Genomic DNA, 11,439 nt, shown 5'->3' on the forward strand with positions numbered 1-11,439 from the left:
CATTTGAACTTAACACCCTTCCCCCACCAGAGTAAACGGAATCAGAGACCTCTCCTCTCCTTGAAGCATGGGGAGTCATGCTAAAGAGTACCTCAGTAGTTTGGAGGTGGAGTGGGGGCGTGGGTTCCTGCATTCCCACCCTCTCTCTGACCAGCATCCCTCAAATCCATCACCTCTGGTTCTGGGAGTTAGGTGGGTGAGGAAGTTAGAGCGGAGGGGGCTTATCTGTCACAGGCAGGTGATGAAGAGATGTCAGCTTTAAAGGGTGAGAGGCACCTTCTACAGGAAGTAGAAAGCCTCAGGAAAGTACCTAAGACTAAGTCAGTCAACAAGAGAGAAACAGTTTGGGTTAACCAAACTAGACAGTGCAAATCTTCAACCTGACTTTGGGCTCCTTGACCCTGGAGATTGGGGAAAGCTCTAGAGGGGGTTGTTTCATGGCTGAGGTCAGAAAGTAGAAAGGATTGGAGGGAGAAATGTGCAAAATTAGTCCAAAACAAGGTATGCATGAGCCATAGCAGTCAGATCCTAGGCAACCAATCAGCCACACCAGCTGAAGGGGAGGTGTAGGGATGGATGGCTAGGAACCAGACCAGAGCACTTTCTCAGCGAGCACCAGAGAGCTGTGTTTGAATGTCCTGGGAAAGAACCTCAGTGTTAGAGGAGAGATGGGTTCAATTTCAGGAATGTCCCAGGTTGGGGTTAGGATGTCTGTGTGTGTGTTGTACTCCTCTGAGCCTTGCCGGAATCTTTTTAAGAGACAGCTCGACAGAACTTTGAGTGAGGAGGAAAAGAAACTGGGGGTGAGAGGGTGGGGTTACTCATAAAAAGAAGACTGTGTGTGTCCCTGGGATCCCTAGGCTAAAAGGCAAGAGGCCCTGCCCTTGATGGGAGGGGCAGAGTTAATCTGCCCTGGAACCAGACCCCCTCTTTCATCTCTTCCTCCCTCCCCTCACTACTATTGATTCTTGGTTGCCTGCCTCTTTCATGACATCATAAGATGCCTTTTTAGCTCTAGCAGAGGAGTGGGCAACCTTTTTCCCTTAAGGACCAGCCGTAAGTATTTTCGGCTTTGCAGGGCATAGAATCTCTGTTGCAACTACTTGACTCTGCTGCTGTAGCACAGAAGCAGCCCTACAGTTTGTAAACAAATGGGCATGGCTGTGTTCCAACCAAACTTTATTTATGACACTGAAATCTTAATTTCATATAATTTTAACGTGTCACCAAATATCTTTTTTCAACCATTTAAAAATGCAAAAACCTTCTTAGCTTTTGAGCCATACAGAAACAGGCAATAGGGCAGATTTGGCTGGCAGGGAGTTTACTTACCCCTGGGATTTCTTCTGTCTGGTTGAACTCCCACAATGCCCAGCCATGGAAAGTCCTGTTTGTATCCCCTCTGCTTCAAAATACAGCTGTAGACCCTTTTAATTCAACATCCTATTTATTGACATCGGCTTCTTAGTGGTTTCTCCCTGGGAATTCAATGACTTGGACATGGCTGATAGAGTAAATCCTTAAGGGACGTTTCCCGAAATTCCTTAAAGCACTTTGTTTAGTGCTTTAAAGTAAAGCACTTGTATATATTCTCTCTTTAAATCTTCTCAATAATAAGATGGGGGAAGACAATTAAATCCAGTTTACAGGGGAGAAAATTAAGTCTAGTCTTTTAACTTTTAAAATTCTAATTCCTTTGATCTGCTATTCAATTTCATTCCCACAGAGCACCATTTATCAAAATACTCAGTTCTTTGGGCCACAGTGATCTGGAAGTTGGATGGGATCAAGTGTTTTTGTTGTTTTCAAATGTCTTTCATGACTTCTCTGCATTTTAGGAAAATCCTGTCTAAATTTCATTTTTCAACTCAAAGTTTCAAGGAATTAAAAATCCTTTCAAATATATTCAGTGTTTAGGCCCCAGGAAAAAATTAAAATAAATATACATGGTCTTTGTGTAAGGTACACACACTGTCATACAAACATAGGCTTATATATTACTAATTGAGTCACAGTTTTTTTCCCTAGAACAAACTTAATCAAAGTTGTATGTTAATTATGTTCTGGACTTAAAAGCAATGCAGCTGCATTTCTTTTTTAAATAACCTATTTCTGGGATTGCTTACCAAATCCTTCTTTTGTATTAGAGGTTTTCTTTCACTCAATAGTACCGTGATGGACTGACGTTATCTATCCATCATGGTTCATGAGGGGGGAAAGGAAGATACAGAACCTCTATCCTGTTTCAGACCTGACCCCAACTATCAAACTTTGAAGTGAGAGAAAGGGGCAAAGAAGCAGGTAATCAACCACTCCCCCACCATTACCAAGCTCCTCTGTACAGCTGTTGTTCCTTAAAGCTGAAAACAAGCCACCTCATTTCAAAACACACACACAGACAACCTCACTTCATTTCGACACGAAGTTGTTTCCCTCTTTCTGTTTCTCTACTTTGCTTCACGGAGGATTTCTGAGAAATGAAAAAAGTCACCTCCCACAGTCTCAGTCTGCAGTTTTGTTTTTTGGGTTTTGTTTTTTTTTTTGTATGATGAAGAGGAGAGACAGGAAAGGCGTACACTGGGCATACAGTATTAACCCAAAGCCTTACAAAGTAAGCAAAATGCCCTTCCCATAGCGCTTCAGCCTAAGTGGGCCCCACCTTGCCTTAGATCTGGGCTTTCAGGGTCTAGAGATGGGTGGGAACCACTCCAGGCAACCTCAGGAATAGAGGTGTGAACTGAGGATGGAATGCATGAAAGATCTGGGCATAGAGATTCAGGAATAAAATGTTTATGAAACCAATGTTTCTTAGGGAAAACCCCTACCTCCCCCACCCCCGACCCCAAATCTGAACACCTGAGTCATGCCAGCCCCGCAGGGGTGTCTATAAAATGTGTAGCAAGATTTCTGAAACCAGCTCCTCCTATTAGACTAGAAAACGAACTGTTTTTTAGGGGCACAGAATTGAAGGCGTTTCTTAATCAAAATAAAGTAGAAAACTTATCTCATTCAGGTAGAAACCCAACGGTTAAATACTCTCTTCCTTGTCTGCTTCCTTGGCTCTTTCCCAGCACACCTTGTTCCAGAATAACTTCAATAAACATACACATGTGACCACAGAGGGTGGGGGGAGGGGAGACCAAGTGGGGGTGGGGAAATTCTGAATGGAATGCAGCCCCAGCTAGCTAGGGGGCTGGGACTGAGACTTCGGGCCCTGTCTGTGGATTTATACAGGCAGAGAAGCCAAAACAATGAGCTCATGGGCAAGAATGCAGCCTGTGGGGAAGTCCGGGCAGTCAGAGCAAACTCATTTTTGAACCAGGACGGGAATAGCTGTGATTGAGTCTCCCACGGGAACAGGATTAGGGAGAGTGGAGCCATCATTCAGTATCTTAGGGTCCAGTTAAATAACTTTTGGGGGCTGTTCTTTATTAAATTGTTCTGCAGAGAGCAGAGCAGTCTCGGGTCCATGTTCAAAAACCTGGTTCCTTTCCCTGACTATGTGAACTTGGGTGGGTGAAGATGGCTGGTGAGATGTTGTGAGCGAACTTAGGTGATGCTCTTAAGACAACTTTATTCAAAGCAGGTCTGCCAATGCCAGCTCCTACACCAGGATCCAGTGATGGCTATGATCCTTACGTTGTGTGTGTTCAGGGCTACCACTTTAACAAGACAGAGGAAACGGCCAATAGAGTCTATCTTCTTTACTTCCCAAATAAACGCAGTCCACCCAGCTGTGTGTATTTATACCAAATTCAGACTTCTAAGACCAAAGAGACATCTTTTTTTTTTCCTACCAGTGTTTTCCAATACTTTTATATAAGGCCCTAAATGGAAGAAACTGAAGAGATACTACCTTCACTGGCCATGTATGGTGAAGGGGAAGGAAGGCAGGGAGGGAAGATGAAATGAGAAGAAAAAAAATTATCTACACATCTCCCCCTTCTCCTACCCCCCACCAGAGGTTCTTTCCCAGTTCCATGCTTTTGTGCATGTTTCCTACTCATTTTAAGGTCCAACCTCAAATGTTTATTTTGAAGCCTTCTTGACCACCTTCTACTTCCAGAAGTTGTCACCCTGCTTTGTCTCACCTCGTCTTACATCTTTATTATAGTATTTTGTGTACTGTATCCTAATTATTTTTGTCTATGTTATCACTCCTATTAGACTGTGAGCTTTAACGTTGTGCTACAATTGCTCTTTCCATGGATTTGTTATGCATAAATTCTTCAGATGTATTTCCTAAAAACGAGAACATTTTCTTATATAACCACAATTAACACACTCAAGAAATTTAACATTGATACAGTACTGTCTAACATATTGCCCATATTAAAATTTTCCCAATTGTTCCCAAGTCCTTTATAGCTTTTTTCATCCAGGATCCAATCAAAGATCACCCTGCATTTAGTTGTCATGTTTCTTTCAAGTGTTCCCTGGTTGTTGTTTTTTTTTCCATTCTATACATAAAAGCTTACATCTGCTAACCCCAACCTCCCACTCCACCCTAGTCTTTTTTGATTGTGTTGAGGGTAAGAATTAGTCTTTTCATAACTCCAGCATCCAAAAGTGCATGGTGCATAGTAAGCAGTCCCCTGCCAGGTAATGGACAAATGAAGAGACTCAACAAACATTTGGCTGCCTTGAGCTCATTAAATGTCCCAGTTCATTGAAGTATTGAAACATTCTTAATAAACTAAAGTAACCCCTGAACAGGGGAAAAGGAGAGAAGGCAAAGTGGGTAAGAATACAGAAATCCAATGGCAGAGACAAGCCATGGAAATGGATACTTGGAAGGGGTAAAATCCAGAGTCGTATTCTTGGCCCAAACACATTTCCCAGCAGTCAAGAACTATTATGCTATGCAGGTAAAGAAAGGAACTGCAAAAGAAAAGACCAGGTATAGCGTGGGAACAAAAGCCTGTCCCCCCCCCTTTTTTTTTAACCTCACAAGAATCATTAGTAAAGAACACAGAATCCCTGAGAGGTCTGTTACATCTGCCTGCAGGCAGATTCCCAACTCCCAACTTTCCACATGCTTCACATAACTAAGATAACACTGTAACAACTTTGAAACTAAAGAAGAGGGACAGAGTTAAGCTTTCAAATCTTGAAACTGAGAAGCCTTTAAAGAGTGTGGGAGGGTTCCAGAAGACAAAGCTCTGTAATCATTGAAAAAGTGGGGCCAAAAAGAACTAGGATAAATGAAGACAGACTCAGCTGATCATCTTGAACTCCAGGAATTAATGGCCTGTGCTCTGGGCATCTGGCTGGAGCCGTGCTACACACCAGTTGTACAAATTATTTCACTTTAACTTTTGTAAAACCCTCCAGCTGTCACAACTGCTTTAAGAAAAATGTTCTGAAACAGTCTGAAGCAAGAGCTAGCACTAAAGTCGCAAAACAGGAACTGAAAGAAAGTCTGGTTGTGTCAAATGAGGGGAAGTGTTGATTATTTTGACTCCCTCAGTGACTCATGTTACTGGTTACCATTTGACCCAAGTTTTTAAGGTGTTAAACTAAGGAATATTGCCACAGAAATAGCTTCACATCACAACAGAGCAATGGGAGCAATAGTATTTGCACAGCAGGACTTGACCCTGACCACTATTTGGGCTCTCATGTCCTGTGCTACATTCTCCCTCCACACCTGTTTGGGAGTTCATTTGTACAAAACAGCTTTCTTTGTAATGAGAAAAAACTGCCATCTTCTGGTAGTTAGGCTGCAGAAAAAGAGGGGCTGCCAAACAGAAATGCACAAAACCTGAAGGGGGAAAAGCGCAGAATCCTGTTTGCATGATTAGCATTTGGTCCTCAGGGCTTAAAACCAATATGCAAACCTCATATTTGCACATTTCCATGGTGATTCTGCTCCCTTTCAAGGTAGCTGAAAATAAAGACAGGATAGGGCTTCTGAAATTGACTTGCTTATTCTCACCTCCTTTTTGGGAGGAAAGGGGAAAGGTACTGAAAGGTTAGTACCAACAACCTTATGGAAACTTAACTTTGGGTGTTAATTCTTCTAGCTCCTTTACTCACAAGGTTGAGTGAGATAGGGAGATACAATAACTGTTGTAGTGAACCCTCTTACCCCCAAGTTATACCAACATTTGGTGACTAAAAGAAATCGGGATGGGGATTATGATTTTTGTATTTAAATATACTGTTGCACTTTTGAACTACTCCAAAGTACAACAGTAATACATGTAATTAAAAGCCCGGGACTTCCCTGCTGGTCCAGTGGTGAAGACTCTGTGCTTCCAATGCAGGGGGTGCGGGTTTGATCCCTGCAGGGAACTAAGATCCCACATGCCATGCGGTGTGGCCAAAAAAATATTAAAAAAAAAAGCCCAACAGCTCTAATTTGAATGAAAGAAGAGGTTATTCTGAATGGAACTGACCTTTGCTCTAAGGCAAATCAGCTTTATGGGGCTTTTGCTGGTTAATTCACCTATACTTGTTTGCTCAGCTGACTTCCCTCAGATGCTTGCCTAAGACGGGGAAGGAAAACAGGCATTGATTAGAAAACACCCGTACCACACCTTGCATTTGAATAAAAGATTTATTATTTTCGTCTCAGGAAAAACAGGAAGTTAGGGAAACACACTACATTTTACAGCCCACATTAGTTTGTAGTTGGTCCTAACCCTTCCTGGCACAGATGTCAACAGCATTAGCTGTTTTAACCAGAACCAAGGTGTTCACCCCCAACAGAATGTACACAGACGACACTAGAGGACTGCAGGGTTTTCCCTGAGAGAAGCATCAGACAGACAGAAGTTGCTGAGAGAGCCATCTTTCCAAGCAGCCCCTCCCTTTCCACTTTGGAGGATTTGCCTGAACTATGCAGCTCGTCAGCACTTAAAACATGTGCCTCTTCTCCCTACAGAATCACCCACCCTGCCCCAAAGCACTTGGGCTCCCTAAGCCCTCACAGCCTCTGACCCAAAATAGCAACTGAAGATTCTCATCTACATTTCAGCAGTCACACCTAGTAAATTGGGAAGTGGGGCCCCTAAACTCCATCAATCTACAGCTCTGTGCTTATTTCCACAACTGGCTATGGGGAGACAGGCCTTTTTAGTCACCTTAACTAGATCTTAAGATTAATTAACTATATAAAGTGCTTTTAGGTCCTTAGAGATAGACATGATATAAATAAGTGGTTTATGATCAAGAATGATAAATACACAGATAAAAATAGCTCTAGCTAGATGACCTTAAGGCTTGGAGATGGGCGGGCAGGGCAATTGTTCCCTTATTACATTCTTAGTCATTTTATTCATGCCTATTTTTGTCTGGAGTCTACATACTAAAGGTCACGTTCAGAAGCTGAAGGTTTCAAAATGACCCTGGTTCCACTATAGAAGTTTTCTTCAGTTTACTAGTAGCTTTTATATAACTCTGAGGTTTAACAGCCCATCAATTTCTATAATTTTCAGTGAGCATATTCAAATGCAAAAGAACCTAGAGAAAGTCACCTATCATCCCCTCCTCTGAAAACCCCTAAGGGGATTTTGAAAATTTCTCCCCAAAGACAGGATTAAGCAACAACCAATAAGATACTAGTCCAAGGAAAAGGGACTCTTCTCACCTCATCACTGTTACTGTCGGCACCCATTGTACTGCCACCTCCTAAGGATAAAATTCAAGAAGGATGAAGGTCTGTGGACTCCTTGGGTGGTCACTTAGGTTCCTAGTGCCAAAAACTAAAAGGGCTAGTAGGAGTTCAGGGATGGCAAGGTAAATCTGTAGGAACTATAAATACCTGTAGAGGGAGCCGAACAAGCAGCAAATATTTCAAGGAAGGATGGGAAATAAACGGTAAGTTTGATAAAACATCAAGTCTGAAGTCCATAGAGATGCCAATGCAAAAATTTGAAACAAAGTTTGAGAATCATTAATAGAAAAGAAATAAGTATTCGTTTTATTAACTCACTAGGCTTAGACCTGCGTTTAACAAGCAAGCCTAGTAATAGCACCATGGTTAGACTATAGCCTGCTTTTCCAAGCCATCATTGTACAATTTATTAAGCAAACAAGGGATCAAATGTCTCTCATCCACCCAATGTGATCTTTTTATACATACTCCTAATAAGTCCCATTTGGAACAGCTGAAAATCTTTTAGCAAAAGCTTTGAAGATGAGCTCATGAACTCAGTTAAAATTTCACCAGTTAAATTAAGTCAAATGGAAGGAACTCAAATGAGTAGTTGCCCAATCAGAGCCCATTATTTGTAAGTCATCAGCCCGTGTGCCCTGCCCCCCCAATAAATCCTTAAAACCTTGACTCAATTATTGAAAACCCACATGTAACAAAGTGAAAGGATTAATTTCCATTCCTCAATTTCTCAGCCCCGGGTTAAAAAAAAAAAAACAAAACAAAACCCAAACAGCTATTTAAGAAATACTTACCAAAATCAGATAGGAAAATTAAAGCCTGCATAGTTATGAATCAGAATTGTTGTACTACAACCAGGTTGCATACAATTACATCAGTTGGTTCTGTATACAATCTAGAACTGACTAGCACAAAATTTAGAATAGAAAAAGCTATAAGAAACAGGTTCCTAACTACAGAAGTTGTAAATTTCAAAAGGGTATGAAAAAACTAATGTAATTTCAGACTTTTCTCCCTTTACATTTCAAACAGATGTTCTGTAAAAATATATACAATTTTTACAGACGATTACAAGTTTTTGTCTTAAAAACAACATATTCCAGATTTGTAATTGAGCCTTAAGTCAAGTATTCTTGGCAATGACACTAGGCTAATAAACTAGGAATCACTCAAACCAAACCAGAGTAGAACAGGTATAAACATCCTGAGCATTGGACTTTCTATTCAAGAAGCACATCTAGGAAAGCTAATTATAGAGGATAAAGCTTCCCTTCACACTCTGTTGTACAGTGTTGAGGCTTCTAGTCATAGGTTCTATTACTTATAGCTTAAATCCATTTTACACATGCCGCTGGCGTTGTTAGTGCTTCTATTTTAACACTAGAAGTTAATGGATTCAGTGGGCATATTTAATGAACTCTATGACTAGCCTGGCTACTGGCCACTTTCCTGTTCTAGGCAAAGTAATTAAAGTCTCTCCACCCTACCGTCTTCACTAAATCTAAAAGTCCTCCTCCGTGGCCTCCCAAAGTTTGCCTGTTGCTGAAACTGAACTCCGCTTCTTTCACTTCTTTCAGACAGTGACTCTTCAAGAGGGACTACTTTTCCCATGTATTTATTCCTGTTAGCCATAAGCCTCCTGCCGCTCGCTTTTCTCCGTTGCTAGACTAGAACTCCTGGAGGTTATGGCCTGCACAGCTTTAAGTCCAACTTCATAAATACATCTGATTTCACAGCAGGCGTATGTGGTTTTGGTGGCTGGAGTTGGTTAAGAGTCAATTATTGCACTTAAAAGGCTATCTTATTAGATACGCCAAACCAGCTCCTACTCCGGCAACACCTGCAAAAGCCAGCAGCACATTTCTGATGCCGCCTTCTAGGTCCTCTACATGGAAGAAGTCCACAAACCCATCCTAGAAAACAAACAAAAAGCAGTTTCAAGTATGGGCTTCCAGTGGCTTAAAAACACTATTTACAAAGAAAACATGAATTAAAATACCTAAGGTTTCCCCCCCAAACGCAATGACGAACCAATTATTATTTACCTCCAGACTGCAAAGGAGACACATTATGCAATTAAAAGGGAGGTGGGGCACGCTCAAAAATGTATTTGCTATCACGCCCAGGTGATTCTTATTTCTTAACCAGTAAAACAGCCTACAGAAAACCAGGATTTTTGATACAACAATTCAAGACAGTCATACCACCATCTCTAAGGACCAACTACTTAAATCAACATCAAGCAACCAGAGGTCCATAAGTTAGGGCGTTGAAAACCGAGTTGTGCATCTTAAAAACCTTTAGCTATTCCCTCTTTCTCTATAAAATCTTCCATTTCATTTTCACTCCAAGACCCCTCCTCAACCTTAAAACAAACTTACCCAGCCTCTTTGTTTGACTAGCCAGTCTCGTTTTGTCCTTACGAGAACATCTGTGATGCTTTCTGCTAATGGTTCGATGCAGCTTTCTTGGTTTATACTCTTCAAGTGTTTGGCCACAAAGGCACCAAAAGAAATGAGAGTCACAATCCTGCCCCAGTTTGTTACTCCGTCACTGAAAACATGGACCATCACTCGAGACAAAGATTTGACATCGTCTTCGTTTTTGATGTCCAGTTTCCGAAGCATGCCTGAGAGAAAGAAAAGCATGCAGGTTCTCACAGCCTCTTTTGTCTCAACCAGGGCACGATTCGCCTGCCCACCCACGGCGGGGGAAATCGCTATTCGGGCTCTATAGAACTCAGGCTGATCCCACTTGAAAATTGACATCCCACCCTTTCCGGGCTTTGAGCAGAGCTGCCATTTCCAAAAGAATCAAGTGGGTGGAAACAATGACTCACGGCCAGAATATTCTGGTTTCTGAAATAGGATGAGAGTCATTTCAACACTGACTCGTTTCGGTTTCCACCCACCAAAGGTGGGTGAGTCCAGAGAGCTGAAAAAAGGCAGCGCGGCCTTCGCGAATAACCCCCTTACCTTGGAAGGCCGTCTCGTGGTTCCGTTGCACACCGTCCCCGACCCGTCGCAGGGTCTCTAACGCCTTCCGGCTGGCGGCCCCAGACCTGCCCAGTGGCTTCGCGTCCTTGGTGCCGGTTGCCTGCTCCCGGAGGTATCGAGAGATAATCTCCAGGGACTGCCGGTACAACTCGTCCTCCTCCTCCTCTGCTGGGGGCGGCGTCGAGGGGAGTGAGCCGTCCTTGCCGGGGCTGTTACTGGCCTCGCCGACCAACTCCAGCAAAGGCAGGACGGCCGGCCGCTTCCCTAGAGGCTCCGGCTCGCACCCGTCCAGCTCCTCCTCGGGCGACATGATGGCGTCGGAGGCCGAGGATTCCATCTCTTCGGGCGGCGAGGCGCGGCGGGTGGGCGCGAAGAACAGCAGCCTAGCGGGGGTCGCGGTGACGTCGGGGCCCTCGGCGCCAATGGGCGAGGGCCGCGCGACCCTCCGGGCGTCGGGCGCGAGAGTGGCCGGGGGGCTCGGGCCGGCGCTTCCGCCAATCACCTCGCCGGTTTCCCCTCCCCCTACCTCTCGCCCGGCCGTGGCCTCCTTTCCCGCAGCCAAAAGCCGCCTTCCTGGAGCGGAGGCGCCGCTGCCGCTATCCGGTCCCAATCCGGCCCCCCCACAGTAGAGGTTGAGTCCGATTACTGCGTTTCTCTTGAGGCCGAACATCTCAAACCGCCGCCGCTGCCTACTGAGAAAAATGGGCCAGCCCCCGACCCCTCTCTTGAAGAGCGGAAGTAACAACTGAGAGAGGCGCTCCTAGATCACGGTTTTAGGGCCAGTCCTACGCAATGGCGTCAGCAACTCTTAAAAAAAAATTG

General features: G+C 43.6%; 1 protein-coding gene across 1 annotated transcript; it reads right to left on the minus strand.

The window, feature by feature from the left end:
• Positions 1–6,543: 6,543 nt before the first annotated feature.
• Positions 6,544–11,366, minus strand: MCL1 (MCL1 apoptosis regulator, BCL2 family member). The gene is made up of 3 exons (XM_007177996.3): positions 10,597–11,366; positions 10,003–10,250; positions 6,544–9,534 (listed from the first exon to the last, which is right to left on the minus strand). Exons 1-3 carry the CDS (start codon positions 11,285–11,287, stop codon positions 9,418–9,420), a joined length of 1,056 nt encoding a protein of 351 aa, XP_007178058.1. The 5' UTR covers positions 11,288–11,366; the 3' UTR covers positions 6,544–9,417.
• Between the last annotated feature and the right edge of the window lie 73 nt (positions 11,367–11,439).

The sequence above is a fragment of the Balaenoptera acutorostrata genome, chromosome 1 (genome assembly GCF_949987535.1).
Source record: "Balaenoptera acutorostrata chromosome 1, mBalAcu1.1, whole genome shotgun sequence".
Classification (NCBI taxonomy): Eukaryota; Metazoa; Chordata; class Mammalia; order Artiodactyla; family Balaenopteridae; genus Balaenoptera; species Balaenoptera acutorostrata.

Bases quoted from the DNA above. Each gene is read 5' to 3' on its own strand.
- MCL1 (XM_007177996.3), bottom strand. From the start codon at position 11,287: ATGTTCGGCCTCAAGAGAAACGCAGTAATCGGACTCAACCTCTACTGT. The intron at 10,251-10,596 runs GTAAGGGGGTTA...TCTTTCTCTCAG, and splicing joins CCACGAGACGGCCTTCCAAG to GCATGCTTCGGAAACTGGAC. The intron at 9,535-10,002 runs GTAAGTTTGTTT...TTTGTTTTCTAG, and splicing joins TAGTCAAACAAAGAGGCTGG to GATGGGTTTGTGGACTTCTT.